This window comes from Trachurus japonicus, chromosome 18 (assembly GCF_045865225.1).
Source record: "Trachurus japonicus isolate A0001 chromosome 18, Traja_1.0".
Taxonomy (NCBI): domain Eukaryota; kingdom Metazoa; phylum Chordata; class Actinopteri; order Carangiformes; family Carangidae; genus Trachurus; species Trachurus japonicus.
In genome coordinates, this window is record NC_140924.1 from 8,096,268 (window position 1) to 8,119,864 (window position 23,597).

At 42.1% G+C, this 23,597-nt stretch overlaps 1 protein-coding gene and 2 non-coding genes across 11 annotated transcripts in view; 2 read left to right on the plus strand and 1 right to left on the minus strand.

Moving 5' to 3' along the window:
* The first annotated feature begins 4,421 nt into the window (after positions 1–4,421).
* dysf (dysferlin, limb girdle muscular dystrophy 2B (autosomal recessive)) overlaps positions 4,422–23,597 on the plus strand; it is a 143,544-nt gene continuing 124,368 nt past the window's right edge. For 4 of the 9 annotated variants that reach the window (XM_085760239.1, XM_085760242.1, XM_085760246.1 and 1 more), the window contains exons 1-16: positions 8,038–8,566; positions 14,544–14,599; positions 14,812–14,903; positions 16,644–16,749; positions 19,338–19,461; positions 19,581–19,837; positions 19,930–20,058; positions 20,151–20,213; positions 20,395–20,445; positions 20,525–20,555; positions 20,641–20,756; positions 21,212–21,338; positions 21,425–21,528; positions 21,634–21,702; positions 21,796–21,839; positions 22,147–22,229. In XM_085760239.1, the coding sequence (XP_085616365.1) occupies positions 8,494–8,566; positions 14,544–14,599; positions 14,812–14,903; positions 16,644–16,749; positions 19,338–19,461; positions 19,581–19,837; positions 19,930–20,058; positions 20,151–20,213; positions 20,395–20,445; positions 20,525–20,555; positions 20,641–20,756; positions 21,212–21,338; positions 21,425–21,528; positions 21,634–21,702; positions 21,796–21,839; positions 22,147–22,229 (1,525 nt within the window). In that variant the 5' untranslated portion in view covers positions 8,038–8,493. Of the gene's footprint in view, positions 4,804–8,037; positions 8,567–14,543; positions 14,600–14,811; positions 14,904–16,643; positions 16,750–19,337; positions 19,462–19,580; positions 19,838–19,929; positions 20,059–20,150; positions 20,214–20,394; positions 20,446–20,524; positions 20,556–20,640; positions 20,757–21,211; positions 21,339–21,424; positions 21,529–21,633; positions 21,703–21,795; positions 21,840–22,146; positions 22,230–23,597 lie in introns of those variants that run through there. The other 5 variants (XM_085760245.1, XM_085760237.1, XM_085760241.1 and 2 more) reach the window with 4 other exon arrangements.
* Positions 16,035–16,106, plus strand: trnap-agg (transfer RNA proline (anticodon AGG)). The gene has a single exon. It is a non-coding gene; the product is annotated as a tRNA-Pro (tRNA).
* trnap-agg (transfer RNA proline (anticodon AGG)) lies at positions 18,346–18,417 on the minus strand. Its single transcript has one exon. It is a non-coding gene; the product is annotated as a tRNA-Pro (tRNA).

The following is a 23,597-nucleotide window of genomic DNA, read 5'->3' on the forward strand; positions in this document are numbered from 1 at the left end:
CAGGAGAGATATTCACTGGGACAGTTTTAACAGCACACATCCCATTTTACCTCAGCAATTTACCAAACTGGTCACACACAAACTACTCGACTCGTCCAAGTGATTACGTAACGCTCCATTGAACCATGATCAGTTTGAATGCAACTCATTTTAATGGTGTTGGTCAGCGTTTTTCTGAGTGTGCTTCATGTCTTTTAATTTTTCTCTGTCATTGAAAACGAAGGTCTGCCCTCAAAGACTCCTCGAGATTTAAATAAAGATTAGATGAAATTAAATATTGTTGAGTTGATGAGGTCACATCTCTACGGAAGCATATTGCATTCACTTGAAGAGTAATTTATTTTTTGGTCTGTTTTTCGAGGTGATTTTTTCTGTTTCTCCGAGTAATTTTTTTCCCTGTTTTTCTGGCTATTTTTTCCCCCTGTTTTTCTGACTAATCTTTTTTCCTGTTTTTCTGGCTATTTTTTCCCCCTCTATTCCTCATTTATATACAGTCCATGGTGTACTCCTTCCCTGCTACATTGAGCAACAGGCTTACAATAGAAGGATAAAGTCTAAAACATAACAGGAGTATCATACCCTGTGTGTAATTATATCACATGCCTTAATTGACCCGGTACGGTATTTAAAGTTGAAGACGGGGCATATGTGCGGAGCAGGAGTCACCATAGATGGGAGTCTTGCAGGTTGGATGTTCTCGCGAGATTTCGAAGTATCTCAGTGAAAAAAATTAGCACGAAAAACAGAAAAAATTACTCAAAAAAACAGGGAAAAAAATTACTCAGAAAAACAGAAAAAATTACCTTGAAAAACAGACCGAAAAAATTAATTACTCAGAAAAACTGGATTTTTTTTTTATTCAAGTGAATGCAATACGCTTCCGTACATCTCCACCAGATTTAGTGTAGTGAGGGTTATTTGAATGTTATGTTTCTGTGACAATCAGACACTTTATATTACAACCTGTTGAAAAGAATAAAATTTCTTTTTATTAACACATTTTATTTCTTTTGTTAAAATGTGCTGTATCAGGTTGGGTCCGTTCCTTCAGGCATCTTCCATCAGCTCTGGAATAACTTGATCGGAAATTCAGTAGCCTAGAGAGGATCAGTAACCTCTTATTGATGCGATGGAAGATGCAGGCGAGTGGCATTAGTTTCTAACAAAACATCACATAAAGATGGATTAGTCATTCCACGAAAAGGAAGTGAGCTGGACGCTTCAATGTGACATTCACAGAAGAGAAAACATGAATGAATTTTACAATGCGACTTTGTTGCACCAAGAAAATAATAACTGGCTCCTGATGGTGCGTCAATGTGCGGTGGCAGAAAACCAGAGAAAACAATGAACAAATTAAATGGAAAAACATCCTTGTCATTACAATTATAACTAGTAGGCTATATTCTATTTTACAGCTATTTTTTTCCCCATATAGTAACATACCCAACCCTAGTAACCTTGTATTTACAAACCAGTAAGAAACTAGTAAATCTGCTATTTGAAACGTGTGTCCTGATAAACACTCACACACACACACACACTCCCAAAATGTGTTGATGACTCAACCGAAGCCCAGTGGGTCACGCTATAAATAGAGCACATTCTCTGCCTTTCACCGACTCACTTAGCTGCGATCAGGTGAAGTGAAGAGGTCGCAGTTTTTCTTGTCCAGTGAATCGTGAAATTGACCTTAGACTCAAACGTTGCCTTAAAAACCATTTAAATTCCTTCACTCTGCCTTCTCTTGAAAAACTGGTTTTAACACACGGAGGTCACATGAGGAGTCTTCACCTCCACATTTCAGTGTTTGTCAGGAGTTCATCCACAGAGCTTGTGACTTCCAGCTTGTTTTTCTGTTAAGATTCCTTTCCTCCAAATGTTAAAGCCCGACTGCGGAGGAATAGTTTGTTTTGTTTTATGGTTGCAGAGCCTTAAGCAAAATTTTAATTTTGGGGCCCTCTATTACTGCGAATAATACTGATTATTAATTACTCACACACCTACTATAAACTTATTTCATTTTCTAATCTGTCATTACTGATACACTTTCTAGTGTAGTTAGATTGTAATCCACAGTGGAAGCAGATAACAGATTTATAAACTTGCAGAAAAATATGGAAAAGTCAGAAACCCCCCCTACTGGTCTCACAGAGAAGTAAAGACATGAAACCTCAGAGTTGCAGCAGTGTTGTTTACATCACCCTACTGTCAGCCTGGCATGTGTTTACCCATCTATGGCTTTTAATCTGACAATGAAGCAAATTCAGCTACAAGAGCAGCCCGGCGTGGATTTACACTTAATATTCAAAGTGATATAGTGGTGTACTGAATATCATCGCACCTACTCACAGTAACAAAATAAACCAATAGTAGACATTGTATCTGCTTTTAAAGCCCCTGTACAGACTTTTCATTTAGTGTGGATTTTGGCGGCCCCTGTGGATGAAAGCGGTGGAATGAAGATGCATTTTCCACTGTCATGTCAGAAAGAAGACGGGGCTTACTTCTTTTTTTTTTTTTAGCAGCGTAATGTATCTATTCGTATCGTTTTGTCAGTGGTCCGGCCCGACCATGCCTTCCAGAGGTATAGAATTAGACTACTTAGAAATAGCGTATCTTCACACTGATGGGCTCAGATGAGGGGACTGCATGGTGTTGGGACGCCGTGGTCGTTTCCACTTACTGCCCACCACGATGGAGTTAATGACTGTGAAGTGCCCTCAGTTCATTCCACACCAACGCCAGGATGCGGATGCCACATTCACCTTTCCTAAATTGCTCTTGGGGCCCCCCTAGTGGTCAAAGGGCCATAAGCAGGTGCTGTGTAATTCGCTCATACCTCCGGCCGGCTCTGGTTGCAGAGTTCCTGTCAAGTGAATCATGAGAAAGAACCTCAGAGTCAAGGGTCGTCTAAAAACCATTTAAATTCCTTCACTGTCTTGTCTGTTGAAAAACTGGTTTTTAACACATGAAGGTCACATCTTAACCTTCACAACTGTCATAAGGTAAAACAATAACATAGTGTTGCTCTAAAAGTCTTCACATCTGCTAACATCAGAGCTCACATCACCCTGCGCCCAGACGGGTTTTATCCGATCTGTAAAAGTCTGAGGCTAAGCTAAGATGACATCACTGTCTCACACTGTAGGACTCGTCATCTCGTCTGGTTTCTGCACAGGATGTGTGCAAGTTTGAGTTCAACAACCTCCTTACAACCGTAAATGGGAACTTGAATGGAACTGAAGTAGAGCTGTCCCGATTATCATATTTTGATAATTGAAGCTTCACGGACATGAAATCAATCAAAATTGAAGCGATCGTAGCGGAAATAATGAAAGTAATGGCAAACTAACACTTATCTCCAAAAGCAGGCAGGTTTCCAGGATGCCAAGTAGCCTACTCATTTTAATGCAACAATTGCCGATGAGAACTGGTGTCAAAAAGGAAAAAAAGGAAAAAAAAAATCGATCACAGACTTCATGATCGATTACCATGACACCGAACAAAGCAATTTTTTGGGTCAGCCCTAAACTGAAGTAAGGCGCTGAAATTTAGTTTAGTTTATTTATTTGTTTCATTCATTGAAAACAGAAAACTACAACGGAGTATTAGGCCACATTGAGAAAATAATAAAAAACACAGACTTTGAGAATAAAGTCATAAATTTACGAGAATAAAGTCGTACAATTCCTTCGAGAAAAAAGTCATAACATTACGAGAATACAGTCGTAAATTTACGAGAATAAAGTTGTAAATTTACGAGCATGAAGTCGTAAATTTACGAGAATAAAGTCGTACATTTCCTACGAGAAAAAAGTCATACATTCACGAGAATAAAGTCATAGATTTCCAACTACGTATACGGAAACACACATGACATGTACATATCCCCCCCAAAACGTAGGTCAAATTTAACACAACGATAATTCGTAGGAAGAATAGCTGCAGCAGTGAGGGGGGCGGGGCTTCCATGCATGTGGCCACGCCCCCTCCACACCTGATTCATTCATGCATTCATTCATATTTCCCTCTGGATGTAGACGACACACTGCTGCGTTATCTGTCCCCACAAATCTGCATCAGCAGGCACATTCTCCACAACACACACACTCTTACCCTTTGTTAGGACGTGTGTGTGTGTGTGTGTGTGAGAGAGAGAGAGAGAGAGAGAGAGAGAGAGAGAGAGAGCTCCCCACGTGCTCTGGTTTAAGTTGGCAGCGTTTGCATTGTTGATTGTGTGAAGGCATGTGTGTGCCCTGGAAGCAATGTGTGCCTGTTTTTGGGGGCTGGCCCTTTAAGCCAGTTGTGGTTGAAGAGACAGTGTGTGTGTGTGTGTGTGTGTGTGTGTGTGTGTGTGTGTTGTGCATGAGTCAGCCAGTGCACCTTGCTTCCCTCTGAGTGTGTGTGTGTGTGTGTGTGTGTGTGTGTGTGAGAGAGAGAGAGTCGGGGGGAGGGAGGGTAGGGGGGGGCAACAGCTGAGAGCTGCAGCTCCACCAGTCACTCTCTGCTCCTTAATTCATTCTCAGTGCCTCTCGTCCACTCTTCTCTCTCTCTTCTCTCTCTTCCTGTTAAAGGACGAATGCTCATTTTAAGGATATAATATCTTGGACACACTGACGCCCATATATGGACCACATGGTGTCTGCCGGGGGGATCTGACCAAGCTCTGCAGTGTGTGTGTGTGTGTGTGTGTGTGTGTGTGTGTGTGAGCCATGCTGCGTGTGTTCATCCTGTGCGCAGAGCGTCTGCTAACGCCGGATGACGACATCAGCGATGCGTACTGCCAAGTCATCTATGAAGGTAGGGATGGATGGATGGATGGAGAGAGAGAGAGAGAGGAAGAGATAAAGATTAGAAGTTAAAGTTCACATACTGTGTTTCAGACTGTGACAGTGTGACTCTCTAACAGCTGAGGTTATTATTGGATATCCTCCGCCAGTCTGTTTGGGGTGGGGCAGAGAGAGAGGGAGAGAGAGAGAGGGGGAAGAAGAGAAGTGGTGATGATGGAGAATCCCCCTCCCCTCCTCCTCTCATGTCACTTTAAAGGGATAGTTAAACATTTTGGCAAATTGGCCCATTGCCATAACCCCTATAGTCATAGCAGTAGGTTCGTTACCTTTAATTGTCGGTGCAAGCTGTTTTTAGAACGGCGGAGCAGAGCCGTGAGCTGCTCAGAGCTACGCTACGGAGGCTCATTATGGGATTTCTTGGTTTCAAACTCATCAAACTCATCAAATACACAATCCAACAACTCCAAAACGCTCTGGTGGACAAGTTGTGACCTGCACATTCACCATGCTATGAGATAATAACAGAACGTTACCAGACAGAGTTGTTTTAGAGGGAAATACAGAGACTGCTTGATGAAAAACTGTCCCTGAAGGCAACACGCATCAGCGGTTTTGCATGAATTTACCTCCAAAACAACTCTGTCTGGTAACGTTGTGTTATTATCTCATAGCGTGGTGAATGTGAAGCTCACAACTTGTCCACCAGAGCGTTGTGGAGTTGTTGGATTGTGTATTTGATGAGTTTGATGAGGGAAACCAAGAAATCCCATAATGAGCCTCCGTAGCGTAGCTCTGAGCAGCTCACGGCTCTGCTCCGCCGTTCTAAAAATAGCTTGCACCGACAATTAAAGGTAACGAACCTACTGCTATGACTATAGGGATTATGGCAATGGGCCAATTTGCCAAAAATGTTTAACTATCCCTTTAAGATGCATTCAGGGTCTGAAAAATGTTCATGTTCTTCTGAGATGTGAGGTGTTTGACTGAGCTGCTTTGTTTATACAGTAGTAACAGGACAGTTTATCCTCTGGGGCCTCTCTCTCTCTCTGTCTCACACACACACACACACACACACACACACACACACACACACACACACACACACACACACCCTTATTTGTCCATCTCTGATATTTCATCCCCTGTCCTCCCTGCTGCCGTTTAACCACAGCAGATAAACTCAGAATATGCTTCATGTTGCTGCACAACAGTTCCCCTTTGTGACACACACACACACACACACGCACACACACACACACACACACACACACACACACACACACACACACACACACACACACACACACACACACAGTGACTGAGCAGCTGAGTGTTGCCTTCAGGTTTCCTCGGATCTGATAATCAGGTTAAAGCTGAAACACCGTCTCTGCTCTGAAAACTGCTGCGTCATCTTTTCTGCTCTGAGCTCAGCACATTTACAGGATGTGTTTCAATCCAGAGCTCACCATCGTTATCACCTCTATCCACGTATAAGATTCATTTTTAATTCTTTGTTTTCAGTTCATTTTTGTCTTTACGTTCAGTTGAATCTGTCGCGTCACGTTTTGCCAGCAGAGAAATGAAACGTTTACTAAAACCAGTGTTGTGAAGTTTTCCTCCCCTCACTGTTAACAACCAGCATCCCAGCTGTAAACAACATCAGGAGTGATGTTATCTGTCATGTGGCTGCGTTCATGATCCAGATGATTCGTTTTTTAACCTGAGGCACATTACTGTAACTGAAGAAAATCAGTTTTCCCTTAAACGCACCGCGACACAAACTCACTGAACCTTCGCTTCAAAACTTCGGTCGGGATTCACACGTTTGATCGTCATGTAGTTTCTGTACTATCACAAAGAATCAGATACTTTATTGATCCCTGATGTATATACATATATACTCACTGTATATTTATCTTTATATTTATCGGTGTTTTTCAACCTTGGGGTCGGGACCCCATGTAGGGTCGCCTGGAATTCAAATGGAGTTGCCTGAAATGTCAAGTAATTTATAAAAAAAATTACTGATAAAAATATGTTTTTAACATTCTTTTTAAATTATGATTAAAAACACCACACACAATCCTAAACAGCTGTATTCATACTTTCACTTTCTCAAATTAAAATCGAGTTCAAATAAAATGCAGCATATAGAAATCTGAGCTGGTGCATCTTGATTGACGGGGTTGCCAGATATTTATCTTTATATAAGATATAAATATACACATTGGTAAATATTGATTTTTGAGTTTAAAAGTCATAATTGTCAAGTTTGAAGTCACAAATTTATCAGAAAGAAAGCATGGACATCCTCTGACATAAAGTCGCAAATTGGCAAGAAAAAAAAGGAAATTTACAAATGCCAAAAATCATTAAAATGTTTGTTCCTCGCGAAAAAACGTTCTTGCAACTTTGTGACGTCGTGATGCCCTGTGTTTTTTTTCCTAATAAATTTCAGATTTTTCCAGCTCATTTTTTTTTTTACTTTAACCCTTTAATTTCAACAATCAATATCAAATTGTGACTTAGAGTTTTTAAAACCAGCACAAAAAAGGTGACGTGTTAGAGAGTGCGTTTGGCTTGACCTTCAGGCAGCGATGTGTGTGTGTGCCCTGCCTCAGGCCTGCAGGTGGCAGTCTCTTAATGAATGAGTGTGTGCATACATTAGTGTGTACGTGTGTGTGTGTGTGTGTGTGTGTGTGTGACCCTGAGAAAACCCCGCAGTTTGTCTATAGATTCAAGAAAAACACAGGTTTGGTTTCAGAGGTGTTGATGTTTTTCATGAAGTTCCCTCAGTCTGAAGAAAACCTCTTTGTTAGATTGTAATTTGCATACATTTCCAGAACTGAAATCTGAACAATGGATAAAGCCCCTTTCAAAATTCTTCTTTTATTTCGTTGACACAGACTGATCATAAAGCTGCAGATAGTTGTCGTTTTTCTTCCCATTGCTTCACTTTGACACAAAATCAGACCATAAAATGTACAAATGTGGAATCGACTGAGTAAAGTAGGAAAGTAAAAGGGAGGTGGAGAATGAACTGGCAAAGATGTGGGACACATGGGGGGAAGAACCAGGAGACAGGAGAGGAAAACAGCACAGGAAATGTTGAGATTTCCTCTGGATGTGAGGTGTGTGTGTGGTGTGTGTGTGTGTTAGTTCCCGACTTGCTCACTCGTTGCCCTCTTTCCCTGCGAGTGTGTTGTGTCGTCGGACCGAGGCTCAGAAGCCGGCTTTTTCTAAAAGACACATCTCGTCTGGAGAGAAAAAAAAGGAGCTTTTATTTTGTAGTTTTGGGACGTTGGCTGATGCTGTGAGACCAAACAGGAAACAATCTGTGGATAATTAGTTTGTGTAAAGCTGGGACTTTTCCATTCCACCAAACAAGGACGGAAGCTGCCGACGACTCGTTAAAGACAAACTCGACTCTGGTTAAAGAGTTGGTTTCATTTTCAGGATATTCCTCCTTTTTTTGGGCTTCTTTTTCACACCTTCGCTCTTTATCCTCTGGCCTCCCATTGGTCGTTGGTTTTTCCCAGTGTTCGTGGTTGGAGCACATTGGTTTTATCAGCAGCTGTCATAGCTCCTCTGGTCATGTGACCGGCCGTCCCTCTGGGCCTGGATCTCACCTGCTGAACCCAGTCACCTGAGCCACTCGCTTTTAGGTTTTTGGACTCGAGCTGAGGTTTTTTTTCCCGCCATGTTGCGTTGCTTTCTTCAGCGGGCCAACAACCTGAGACACTCTGACCCGCTGGCGAGCGTCACCTTCAGAGGTAAGAGGAGGATCATGGGAGATTCACTGAAACTCAAAAACTAAAGCTCAGGTGCTGTAGTAGAACGGCGTTTCCTTTTAAATCTTACCTAAACCCAAATCCTCGGCTGATTTTCATTGGCTGTGGAAACAAGTTTTGAACACAACACTAAGAAACAAAATGACCATGACTATTGAGTCGTACTTCTTGCTTCTTGTAGCTCATAGTTTGGTCTCCACCAGCTCCTGAGGGAGACGTTTGACTCTTTAGCCGCTAAAAAGATCACGGACCGAGTGAACCCAGTACAACGAAGGTAAAGCTGAAGACAGGTGCAGCTCCAAGTGGTCGGTTCTTGAAGGTTCTTCACTGAGAGTATATGCTCTTGTAACGAATATGCACTCATAAAGGACGTGCTAACCAACTTGCCAAGTGGTTTTCAACCAGGGTTCGAACCCCACCTACTGTAAGGCAGGCCATGAGAAAAACACAACGCAGAGGGCCAGATACCCCCATCGGGGGTCATTCCTATGTTCCCACAGCCCTATGTTCCCACATTTCTAACTTTTGTTGTCACTGAAAATTAGGCCCTATGTTCCCACAGCCCTTTGGTCCCACCAGGTTGGGTTTAGGCAATGAAGAAAGGAGTTGGTTAAGTTTAGTAAAAAGACCAGGTAGGACAGATAGATAGAGTCCAGATAGGTAGAGTCCAGTGGGAACATAGGGCTGTGGGAACATAGGCACGCTCCCTGACATCGGCTACACTTTCATATTTCGTTAACAACCATTTTAAATCAAATTTGAGGCAACTCTGTGACATAGAAACAGTGTCTTTGCTTAAAGCTGCCGACTGGGAGTTTTAAACCTGTGAGTTCAGGCAGCATGATGATGATGAAGAAGAAGAAGGCAAGGCAAGGCAATTTTATTTGTATAGCCCGTTTTTACAAACAGTTTGTCTCAAAGGGCTTTACATGGCATCACAACGACATCCTCTGGCCTTAGACCCTCACATCGACTGAGGAAAAACTCCATGGAAAACCCTTTTAACAGGGAAAAACTGAGAAACCTCAGGGTGAGCAACAGAGGAGGGATCCCTCACCCAGGACGGACAGACGACGTGCAATAGATGTTGTTACAGACAAGAAAACAGTTTATAGTTTATGACACAGAGTGTGGGAAACATGGAAATGTTAACAAGAGTTGATGAAGAAGACACTTCATTCATTCATATAGCACACTTCCTGCCAGATGCAACTCAATGAAGCCAGTTTGATGTTTGATGATGTTGATTTAATGAACATTCAGCTCCTCTCAAGTGAAAACGTCTGCAGTCAGTTTGTTCCCAGAGTTAAACCAGTTGACCTTAAGGTTTGAACCTATCTGGGTGGGTGGGTGGGTGGTTGGGGGGGTTGGATGCTGAGTGGCTCAGGGTGGAGGTGGCCTCAGCAGCTCCCTGTTTTTCCGTCGGTTTGTTGTTGTTGTACTTTCCACGAGTCGGTGTCTGCCTCCTTAATAAGGTGAGCGCTGCTCTTAACTTCCTGCCTTTGTCTGAGCCCGGTTTCCTGGTGCCATCACACACGAGCTCATTTATTCTTGTGGGAACCTTCTTACCCCAACATCAACCTCAATCAAATCCTACTTTTATTTTGATAATCAAGCCTGAAGGGGCCACACTCTGAAAGTGTTGTTGTTGCATGGATCAGGTTTTACAGATTTAAACTAAACATCTCTGGCGTCTTGTGGACCATGGTCTTCTACAGGAGCCATGTGTCAATGTCTTCTCTCCAGACCTGAAGCGTATTTGTTTATTTAGATCTCAGTTGTTGATGTAAAGTAGTTTTTTTTGTCAGTTTGCAGTGTTTCAAGCAACAAACACACAAACTATCTTTAAGAATTGATTTATTTATTTCATAAATTATGATCAATTATTGTCCAAGTTCACATCTTCTGCCTGTGAATGTGAATTTTGACATTTGTGCTTTAAAAACGACGAGGAGTTTCTATTTGGTTATAAAAAAGTCTCATATTAATGTGGATGAATCTACGCTACCCACACTTGTTAATGGGCCCATTTTAGATAAATATATCGTTTTGTCTCTATCGTTATTTTGTTATTATTAGTGGTGGCGGAAATGCTGGGCGAGCCGACCAGCGTTTCTTTACTTTCAGTTTCGTGGCGAGTCATGAGAATAACGCCGCTGAATTGCAGTTTATGGTGGGAACTACGACGGTATGTGATCGTCTTTGAACCTCTGACTTTAATTCTTGATGAATGAAAACATGAGTCTGTCTTTCGCCGGTCAAAGAATTTCACGGTGCGCGGAGGCTCATAAATGTAGTGTGAAAACGCTTCGCTTTTCCAAAACTCCTCGTTGTCCCTTTAAATGATTCATCAATTACCAAAATCTATCGATGAATCCACTGATGATTTAATGTGTAGATAACTGATGTAAAATAAGGAAAAGAGTTTTGTCTCCATCATCATTTCACATGTCAGTTTAAACATCTTGTCTCAGACTCTTCAGTTTTCTTTAAGATCCACATCAGAGACGAGACATGCAGGTCCTGGTGCATTATGGGCAATGTAGGAGCCTCATGAGAGCTAATGAGAAGTAAATAAGGCTTCTGCACCTAAAAACACCTCAAAGGACGATTTGCAGAAATAATAAAAAGACACTATGGGATGTTTCTCATCTTGAATCTCTGGACTTCTCTGGTTTACAGCGACTTCAGGAATTTAGAGCAGAGAGAGAGCGAGAGAGAGTTCCCTCCCCTCCTGAAACACAGATACCATGTCCATTTATAGTAATTAGAGACGATAATAATCAGAGGAGGAAGCTGAGGGAGGGGAGGGAGAAGTGTTTGTGTGTTAACCGCATATAAATACACAATAAAGTTGCTTCTATGATGGAAAAACGACCACTAAATAATCCACATTACATCATGTGGACACATTTCAGCTTTTTTTGATGAATGCATCCCTGAGGTGGTCGTTATGTCAACGAGGTCTGATCGACGAAGTCTTGATTGATTGGACTGCGACTCATTAGTGTTTTTTTTACCTGGATCTTTTCGTCACTTGCAGATTTGACAAAGGGAGACAGAGAGAGTGGAGTTCTGGTTGTTAGCAGAGTTTGTCCTATTCTGTCATTTACATTGTGTTTTTTGTATGTATGTGATTAAATGTGACAACGTGCGCTCGTGTTTTGTGTTTGTGCACTGGGGGGCAGGATTTCCGCCCTGAGTGTTGTTACTGGAACTCAAAGTATTTTTCTTTGTCAAAACCAGAAATAAAAACTGGCAACGCTGCTGCTAATTATAGCGCACACACACACACACACACACACACACACACACACACTGAATCACTCGACTTATTAAAGTGATAAAGTGTCCTGTGAGTGGAAAACAGGGAGTCGCTGCTGATGTACGAGGCGTTCAGGTACTCTGGGGGGCATGGCATTTTAATCTGAGGTCTTGGTTTCTACAATATCTCTTAGAGTTACCTTTCAAAGGCTACTTCCATATGACATAATATCTGAATATCTTCTGGCAACTGACCCAAACATTGGAAAATTGAAGCCTGTTTTTTTTTTTTTTAAATACCTCAAATATCTTGTGAAAACAAACCCGTGCTGATGTAATGAGCTGTTTTAGTGCTTGAGTTCCAATAAAAGGTAAATGGACAATATAAGGCCTAAAACACAATGTCTATTGCTCTATTTCAAGCTGATTTTAGAGGCTTCGAGTCATGTACGACCTTGGAACATGAAGGGAAAAAGTGTAGAGTCCAGTAACCTTCAAACTGTGTTTCTGTGCCGTATTATCACCATAGAAACGTCCATTTGCCTCATTTACCTCAGGCGACAGGTGTGATTACAGTCACAGCTGATAAAACAGCCTGTGGATGTTGAATGCATTTTTCCAATGACTGACACACTTTTTAAAATTCTTTTGCCAGAATTCAAGATGCTTGAGGAGATCACAGTTTAGGAACTAGATTATACTATGTGGTTATTTTTAGCCTCTTCCTGATGCTAATCTTAACAAATCATCTCAACTCCTTAAAAATGACCTTTTTACTGTAAAAGCGAGGCCAGCTGCAACAACTCTTAGTTCCCGACTCTCCAACGGGCCCCAAACGCAGCAGCACTGAGACCAGCGGGTCTAAACTTAGGCTCCTCGGCCTCCCGGGTCACAGTCGGGTCTATTCTGGGCTCATGACAGAAGCTGTGCCAAGCTGAGCCAACCAGGAAGTAAACGCTGTGCCACTTCTTGTTTATGGGATGGGATGCTCAACTCAAATATCACACACACACACACAGAGACGCGTGCGTGCGTGCAAGTACGACGTAACCCTTCACCCTCTTGTGGAAGGGTGGAGGTGTTTTTTAAGAAGAAGAACGTACGTAGGTTCACACCTGTGGGTGATGTGTGAGGAAAACAGGAAAGCAAACAGCCTTTCACTGTGTGTGAGAGTGCACTTCACTGATTGTTGAGGTTAACTAGATGGTTGTTCATAGAAACCTATAGGCTACCGCGTATAGAGGAAATGCATTGCGGGTAGTGACAGTGACGCAATATAACCAGTTTGTGTGACGTATAATTGATCACTGACTTCCTGTTCATACAATTATTATAATTATTTTTTCGTGTAAGAATTTTTTCATTCTTACACGCACCTTTTGTCCACATATTTATTATTGTGTGTTAATACACTATGTGTTTTTTATGTATTTTACTTCTGTGTCTTCGTGATCTGTGTTGTTTTCTCCTCATTGTCATTTTAAATTCCCCCCTGGGGATTAATAAAGTATTCTATCTATCTATCTATCTATCTATCTATCTATCTATCTATCTATCTATCTATCTATCTATCTATCTATCTATCTATCTATCTATCTATCTATCTATCTATCTATCTATCTATCTATCTAAACAGTAACAGTGATGATTATTATTGATTACCTATAGACCTATAGACCTATAGAATGAATACATTGCTATAACCTGAACATCTTGTGTCTCAGTCCAGTGTTAATTCAAATGAAAATTAATGAGCAGTTTCTAAAATCAGACAATAGTCATTGTCTCTGTTTCCTTTCATCTGGAAAGAACATCTGTGTGTGTGTGCTTGTGTGTGTCCTTCTGTTTGACTTCAAACCAAGTGGAAATGATGATACTTGTGCCCAATGTGATAATTCACCATCATGTGTGTGTGTGTTTGTGTGTCTGTGTATGTGTGTGTGCGTGTTAGAGGTCTTCAGGAGTTAATGATAAACTCTGGCCGTTTACTAGTGCGTCTTACGTCCTGCATCCTGTGTGAGTGCCCGACAGCCAGGAAATCAGAGCTCAGAACTTCATGTTACAGGAAGCCACAGAAAGATAACACACACTCACACACATACACACACATGTAAACACACACACACACACACACACACACACACACACACACACACACATACACACGCACGAAACCACAGTTGGTTTAAAGTGTGTTGCCACATCACAACACTTACCTAGAAACATCTTTCAGTATCATTTTACATGAAACGTGTGAGTTTGGTTTCTTCGAAAACATTAAGGTTTTTGCAAAGTCTTAAATTTCATTCATAAAGGCCTTAAATATTTCTCTTGGATGTAAAGTTGTTGTTTAAAATGTAAAATGTCATCGGTTGTTCCAGACCTCTGTTGTTATTCACATGTGAACCATCCACCTCCAGGTCCAGTTTATGTTTAATAATCAATAAATGAATGATATCAGCAGGAGATATCATTGACAGATAGTTATAGTAGATCTTTCACATAGGAACTAGGTGTTCAATTTCCTTTTTTGTGGTTTTAAAGAAGTTGTCAAGTCTTAAACCTGATGCTGTATGCTAACTAGCCTGCTAGCTTGTGAGCTATCAAAAACTAGTAACTAAAAGATGGCACTGTTTGGACACATAAGGATTCACTGACGGTTTTCTAATGTTCCGGTTTCTCCGTCTTTTTTTAGGGTCCAAGAAGAAGACAAAGGTCATCAAGAACAACCCCAACCCTGTCTGGAATGAGGTACGTCCTGTTCACTACCTCAAATTGCTAACGCATCTGGAGCAGCCAGCAAAGCCATCACCACCTTGTACCTCCTTAATCCCATTTTTTTTGGAGTTGTCTCTGTTTCTGAGGCTGATTGAACCTCCAAACTGAGGACATGTGTTGTATTTGTCACAGTTTCCTCCAACTCTGTAGCACTGTCTTTACTTTCCTGTTAATGTCTCTGTCAGGGCTTTGAGTGGGACCTGAAGGGGATTCCTCTGGACTCTGGAGCAGAGCTGCACTGTGTCGTCAAAGACCATGAGAAGATGGGAAGGAACAGGTACAGTGTGTGGATATCTGCTTCTAGTGGCAATTCAATTCAATTCCAAAAACTTTATTCATCCCCAAGGGGCAATTAAAAATGGATTAATTACTTTATAAATGTTGAATGAAACATCCGGCTGGTTTTAAGTGAACTTGTCCCCAGTCCAATAACCAATAAGTTGGTTGACGGTTAATGTGGTGTTAATTTTAACAGTTTCAGGACTAGTGGCTGTATTGTAAGATACAAAGGACTGTTCGTCCAGTCCCATTATAGTAACCCTGTATCCATGGGAACTCTCATCCAGCCTGTCAGCCATTCTTCCCATAGCTCCCAGTTCAGGAATTGAGATAAGAACTGAAGCATTGTCAGAGCACGATGTTGTGGACGGATCAGACCAAATGCGAGTTGTTCACAGTCGACAGCTGTTTGTTTGGTGAAAACACCCCTCCACATGGTTATTTTTGGGTCGTCCCGCTCCATCGAGATGTCAAATGTGTCCTTCAGTTGGGAATTGAGGGGGGGCAGGCTTGAAAGAATCAGGCCATCCTTTCATTGTGGGTGTTGTGTGTTTATTCACTCGTATTTCCACCCATTTGTTCGACTGATGTGTCGACTGATTAATTGATTCATTCATCGGCCTCTCGTGGCACAGTGTGACAACAAGAGTTCACTATCGCTGTTTGTTTCAGTTTGTTTGTACATTCCTGAATGGTGACATTTATGTAGATTTCATTGTCGTACTGAGAGAAAGAACTTTAGATGTGCTGACGGAGGAACTTCTCATCATGTGGATGATTTTGTGTTAAAGACATCTTCACTTTCTTTAGAAGAGGTGGTTCCATCAGAAGTTGTCAAATTTAATTTGTCATCTTCTAATATTTATTTAGTGTTTGTGACCATTTCAACCTGTTAGTTGATATTCTTAAAACTGTATGATGTTAGTTGGCTAACTGTCATTTAGCTGCATCTATGACAAATGCCACAAACAGTAGGACACTTACAGGGCTGGTCCCGGATTCAAACCCAGCACCTCTTGCACCCTCAGCAACAGAATAATTCATTTCAAAGAATCTGTAAAGTACGAATGGTATTTCAGTCACCTACTACTAAGAACAGAAACATTATGGTTGCTCTTAGGATTGATGTGGCTCGTTGGTCTAGGGGTATGATTCTCGCTTAGGGTGCGAGAAGTCCCGGGTTCAAATCCCGGACGAGCCCATCTCCGTATCTCATTTGTGTTTCTTGTCTTTCACACCTAATAATGATCCGTTCCCATGGTAATGCTTCTCCACTGATTGGCTATTGGAAAACTTTGGCCAGCTCACTCTGTGCTGCTTAAACTCAGTTAAACTTCAGTCAAGTTATAATTCAGTTGCTGTTAATTGTATTAAAGTAAATCCACTAGTCTGTCAGTTGGAGGAGAAAGCAAAAGACACTGTTTGGGTTCGTCTGGGAATTGAACCCCGGACCGCTCGCACCACCAAGTGAGAATCATACCCCCAGACCAACAAGCCACATTTCTTCATTGTCATGGTTTCCAGTCTGTGTGCCAAGAGAACATTGGTCTACTATAGGGGGAATGATGGTCACTTGAGGTGCAAAAGGTCTTGAGGTCAAATCCTGGTCTTCTGAACCAACAGCTTGGAGGAGAGTTAGACCACTCGTATCATTTGTTGCAGTAGGTTTTTGGTTTTTGAAAGTCTATTATCTGAGTCATGACTCCCTCCTGTGGGCCGACCTGGTGTCTCTGTCCAGGTTCATGGGGGAGTGTCGTCTGGCTCTCAGGGACGTCCTCAACTCCCCCAACCTGGCTGCCACCTTCACCATCTCCCTGCTGGACACCAAGAGGAACAACACAGGGGTGAGCGTGCACACACACACACTTACACAAAGCACAGACAGATTAATCTACAGCCTCATTGTATTATGAACCTATGACAAATCACACATCACTCTGAGTTTCCTGTCTGGTTCTTAAAATAGCAGAAGACATTCCTGCGTCAGAGCAGAGTGACAGTCCCCACCCATCATGGTTGTTATATTCATTTTGAATGTGATGAAGCCAAATACACTTTTTTTTATTGCAAAGACTGAAAATTGTGCACATTTTTATTTTTTATCTTTTTCTATTTGAGTTTTAACGGAAGCAGCTGCAGCTACTTGTTTAACAAAAAAAGTTCTGACCGTGAAATGACCTTCTGAAGACAAACTGCTCTCACTTTCCACAATAGCCCCCATGAGAGTTCAAAGTCAAATCAATCCTCACATGAATAGAAATCAAACAACACACACACACACACACACACACACACACACACACACACACACACACACACACACACCTTGGTGGACCACACCTAAAGTCATCGTCAGTGTTTGAGCAGTAGATGAAATAGTGTTCTGTTTCCCATCCTCATTTCCTCAACCCAAAACAAAGTCTTCCTCTCACTGTCAGAGTGGATCTGATTGATGACACACACTCCAAACACACAAAGATGCACACACACCACACACACACACACACAAGGTTGTGGAGGAGAAAGGAAGAAGCCTGTGTTTATGTTACAGTACTGTAGGTACAAAGTGTGTGTGATGTACGGTGGTTCAGTTACAGTCCAACAGTGGTTGGACATTTTTTTCCCACCTGACAAAAATGTAATGTCCAAAGATGCTGAAAGAGCTAAAGATGTTCAGGAAGTGATAAAACTAGTTCCTACATCAACAAATTTAATGGGTTCATCACCAATCGAGGCCACATCCCTCCACCAAGTTTGGTACAAATCTCTTCAGTACTTTTTGAGTCACAAACCTTCATTAAACCATGATATTATTGATGGAGGTCAATAGAAAGCAAGTAACTAAAACTCAAATCTCTCAATCCTGTTTTATTCACCTTTCAGATTACAGACCTCTATCGTTCATGATGAGATGCACCTGAGTGTTGTTATAAACCGGATGACTCTTATACAGTACCTGTGTTTACACAGAGCTGACAGCTTATTGCTTTAGCTGCTTTTTCCTGTTTAAGGAAACTGCAGGAGCCTACTCCTTCTCTGGGTCCACACACCCACTCTGCTCGAATCGTGATCACAATAATGTGAAGGAAACTCTGTCTGCCACCCCAGTGGGACGGGACACAGTATAGAAGGAACGCCAAGATGGTTGTTTGTTTGTTGACTTCCATGCATCTTAACACATTTACTGTACTGGTTCTTCCGGGATTTGAACTTTTGATCCCAACACCCATTTTCTGACATTGGTGTCTCGCAAAAACCCAACGGCACAGTAACAGTTCGGTGGTAGTTTGACCTTCGTTCTGAAGTTGCCATATCGTCTTTCTTTGACGAGCACATTTCTAACTTGCCTATTCTCTGCTAAATCTTAAGTATGTATGTCTGCTATGGATTTGAATTTTCAAAACCAGGTCTGATATTCCTTTCACGTCATGCTGGTTGAAGGGCTCGTCCGGGATTTGAACCCGGGACCTCTCGCACCCTAAGCGAGAATCATACCCCTAGACCAACGAGCCACATTTTTGCCCTTTGGTGGCCATGTTTATCTAGTCCACATTATTGGATAAACCTCATTAGTGCACAGATACAGTATTACATCTACTTTGCACAACTTACTACCTGTATGTAACTCATTGGCCTGGGGGTATGGGTTTTGCTTCGCTGTTAGAGATACAGCATTCCAATTTTGGACAAGCCCTAATTCCTAATTAATGACATTGCTCAGGGCAGTTTGGCAACTTACTGAACTTCCATGATGTGAAGGACTTTTTAAGTTGCCGCAGAAAGGAATCAACTTTGCAGCATCTTCTTGACGTACAGTCCCAGACTGTTTAACACCTCAGAAATAACCCTGGTGATGCTGTCAGGGATCTTCTTCAGTCTGGATCAAGCTCCTATAGAGGGTATGCATTTACCTCACTTCTCGCTCGGACACGGCCCTTTCATTCAGACTGAGTGGCAAAACAAATCTCTCTCAACGTGGTGAAGGATAGCGATGGACAAAGCGAAACCGGGTAAAATATGTACTATCAAAATAAATTGAGGTCAGAAGGACTCGACAATAGATTTAAACAGAAACAATGCTCATTGAAAACAGGTTCTTGCATGTAACTCGGTCAAATTAATTTGTATCCTCAAGATTTTTTGCAATTCTCTTAGCTCATGCATGCTGTACATGCTGACAAAGTTAGACATGTCAGACTTGTATAGGCTTTGAGAAAATCAGTTTGTTAGGTTCGTCAATTTCAAATTTTGGCGGCTCTGCCACTCGTCTTTTTGCCACTCAGTGGGCGTAACCGCAGTGACTTCTGAGTACCATGGCGTTATGCGCCTACCCTCTATTGATCTGTTTTAAAAGTGACAGTACTGAGTGGTGTGTATGTGTGTGTACGGTGTATTTGTCGACTGATGTCTTTGTGTTTTCTGTCTCCATCAGGCCACGCTGACCCTTCAGGTTTCCTACATCCCTCCTCCAGGATCAGCTCCGATCTTCCAGCCTCCTCCTCAGCCCGAGGTCTTTCCTCATACCAACCCCGCTGTGGAACTGGACACTGTCACAAGTAATCTACGCTGTCATTTCATCCATCAGTACATCCGGTCCTCCCTCTTGTCTCCATCCACCCAGCATAATTAGCATTTGTGCACATCGATAGTTTCCGTCGCTCTTCCGTCTGTGCAGTGATTTCTCTGGACACGCTGGGCGAGGAGGATACAGAGAGTATGCTGATGCTGGAGCCCACAGAAGACCAAGGGGCCGACGACGGACGGTCCATGGTCATTGTCGGTCCTCAGGGGCCCCCGGGCCAGGAGTCTCCCACCGCCCAGACGCCCAAACGTTCACCACCGACCTACAACACCCAAGGAGGACTGAGGAAGAGGAGGAGAGGGGCCAGCAGTCAGTCCAAACCTCTGCCAAACAAACCCCAGGACCTCCAGGTAGGTACAGGGGAGGGCAGAAGATTGATTTTGATCGACTTGACTTTAATGAATCATCAGTATCTTCTGACCAAAAAACTCTTCTTATCCAGGTTCGTGTGCGGATCATCGAGGGACGACAGTTGCCGGGCATCAACATTAAACCTGTTGTCAAGGTTACAGTAGGAGGGCAGACAAAGAGGACCCGGATCAGGAAAGGCAACAACCCGTTCTTTGATGAGGTGAACAATTATCATTCGTTACGTCTGGTTTTTCAGAGTATTTTACTGGCGGGGATGGTTTACATTTTAATTTGATGTTTTCCTCTTCACAGACGTTCTTCATGAACTTCTTTGAGACTCCCTCAGACTTGTTTAATGAGCCCATTTTCATCACTGTGAGTCTGGATTTTGACCTCCATTTTATTCTTATGTCATGTTTTGTAATATTTTTGTTATCCTGTCGTTCTATAATTGCAAAAATTACGTTACTAGATTTTCTGCTGTTTATCTTGATTTTATTTGATCGTCTGTAAACTGCTATGATTAGAAGGTAAAATCTCTTTCTCTGTCTTACAGGTGTGTGACTCTCGCTCCCTCAGAACCGATGCTGTGATTGGTGAATTCAAGGTAAACCTTCACCTCAGCTACTGTACGACTGTGCATTGTGTGTTTTTGAAATGAAAAAATAAATATTGTGTTTCCACAGCTGGACGTTGGCACCGTCTACAATGAGCACAGTGAGTAAACATTAAAGTCTGCTTTGCCTTATTGTCTGTGTTGTTCCTGTGAATGGGAGCATGAGTTTGTCCTCTCTCTCTTTAGGACACTGCTTCATGAGGAAGTGGCTGCTGCTGTGCGACCCAGACGATTTCGCTGGCGGGGTCAAAGGTTACCTGAAAGTCAGCCTGTTTGTCTTGGCGGCTGGAGACGAGCCACCGGTGAGTCTGGTTGGTTAAGAGAAAATCAGTGATGATTCAGCATTACACTGGGAAACACAGGGTGAAGGTGTCCAAAGCTTCAATATCAAATCACATCTCGAAAGACTCACAAAAAAATACTGTCAAATTTAGTTAATCTTTAAGATTGATACAATATATTCTAATATTAGTGTTTAGATGTGCTAATATGCTAAATACTTGCACTTAAGCACCAACGTTTTTGCATATTTTCGGATATTAGAAAGGTCAAGTACACCTAGGACATAGCTGTCATAAAAATGGCCAACCTTTTTGTAAAACTGTGCCATATTCGCAATTACTAGTTTTTGTTTGATACAACATAACTTGATGTCCAGGCATCTTCTGGACTTTTGATGTTTGACACACGCTGTCTTGCGGTTGATGAATGCAGGTGTTTATTAATAAATGTAGGCATTTGTATCTGTGTGTCCCAGGCCGATAAGCGTGAGTGTGTGGAGGACAAAGAGGACATTGAAGGCAACCTGCTGAGGCCGGCCGGTCTGTCTCTGAGAGGAGCCAACTTCGCCCTGAGGGTCTTCAGAGCTGAAGACCTGCCGCAGAGTAAGACTCCAGTTCATGTTTGTGTTTATGACTCATTCCTCTGTGCTTTAGAAGTAAAGATAATGATCATTTCTTTCCGTTTGCAGTGGACGATGCCTTCATGGACGGGATGAGGCAGGTTCTTGGGTTTGATAGTAACAGGAAGAATCTGGTGGATCCTCTGGTGGAGATCCACTTTGCAGGCAAAACGGTGCGTACGATGATGGATGATACAACCTCCATGATATGAAGGTCATGTGATCCAAACACTGTCTTCAACATCAGCTGGACTGTGTTTTCTCTCTCTCACTTTCAGATCTGCACCAAGATTATGGAGAAGAACGCCAACCCTCAGTGGAACCAGAGTCTGTCCATGCCCATCAGGGTGAGACCCTACACCGGACAAAGGCCATAGCCATGATAATGCAGCTTGTTCAGCATTGTCATGACACAACATGTTTTCTCTTTTCTTTTCCAGTTTCCCTCCATGTGCGAGAGGATGAGGATCAGAATTCTGGACTGGTGAATCTCAGCTGATACATTTTTTGTTTTTTACATTTTGTTTTAAAAGACTTATAGTTATACAGACGGGTATGAAGCATTAATATTAAAGAAAAAAATACACATTCTGGAGTTATTAGGACCATCTTTGTTTATGTCCAGGTGGATTTATGGAAATGTATTGACATTATAACAAGATCTTTGGGAAGTGAGATATGCAAGGTCTTGGTGCTCTATTGAGAAACTTTACTTTTTAGTAAGTTAAGTCATGTTTGGATGAGGACACGTGTCAAAAGTTTATTTTTTTGTCTGATTTTTTTCATTCCAGGGACAGAGCCAGTCACAATGATGTTATCGGCACCACCCACCTCTGCATGTCTAAGATCTCCGCTCCCGGAGGAGAGATCGATGGTAAGTTACCAGTCATAACTGGTCTGAACTGGACTTGACCAAAGCAGTAAGGCTGGATTTGATTGCTTCGGTTTGGAGTGGGTCTAATAGTGTATAGTTGTTGTAGAAGTTTCCATCTTGGCTGTTCCCATTCAGAAACAAACAACTTTTTGCTTTAACAAATTTTGGTCCTTTTGCTTTTATGTGGTTTTATTGTTGGTTTTAACCATTAAAAACAACCGATATGAAGTTGTTTGTTGCCTGGTCACATATGAGCGATGACTTGCGTTTGTTTGAAGTTTTAAGAATTGCAGATCTGATTCCTGACATCTTACATCTTGAAGCATCACATGGATGGTTTCTTTGTGAATGTGACAGAGCACGTGGGCTTTTCCAGTCACTTGCATGAAGACTAACCTGGTGTGTTTGCGGGCTGATGTCTGCTTTAGGTTTCAGTCCGTCCTGTCGGGCGGTTGGGCGGCAGACTTGAACAAGCCTTGTCATTGTGCTGGTGAAGGACAACGTGCATGAGTCACGGTCATGGTGCCATTTCTCCTTTGTCTTTGTTTGGAAAACATTTTCCCATCGAATCACTGTCATCTGACACCTTAAAGCAGTAGTGCGTAACTTTTAGGTATCCGTTACACCCAAGCCATTACGACATATATATATATATTTTTTACCTCTTCTCATGAAATGACTATTTATGACAATGTGACTTGTCACAAATAAACAAATTTGATGAACCTTTATAATAGGAATAAAAAGATGTACATATCTGAAAATAAAATTATTTGAACTTTGAGCAAGCACAACCACTCGTGCATCTTTCGAAATTCTGTGTCGAGGGAACGCATTGCTGTGCAATTCGCCGCCGTAATGTTAGGCACAGTGGACCCGTGGCGTAGGGGTCCATGGCGCTGCAGAGGGCTCCATGGACGTACGCCGTCAACTCGACGCAGAAGCATAAATCAGCCACAGAAGTTACGCACTATAGCTCTGACATGAAACCAGACAGAATTAATTTCTCATCAACTTTTTAACTTTTGGGTCCAGAGAAATCAATGATAATGGCAAAGAATAATAATACAGAGCTGATAACTTGATGAACTTAGTTCTGTCTGGTGTCTCTCACCTCCCACCAAATTTATCATGACCAAACAAGTCAGATCAGGAAAACACAATGATTGGAATCAAATGTCCAATACAAAGGAGAGAATGGCAAGAAGTAGAATTAGTGTTTTGCTCTGTCAGTGGTTGTTTGTCCATTTTATGAAAACTTACAAAGTGATGTAAAGGTGCCACATGTTGCAGTTTTGAAAATCAAATAATCTGGAAAAAACAGATGCCCCTGTCTCCCAGCTGTGGTGTTCTTTGAGGAGCTGTCAG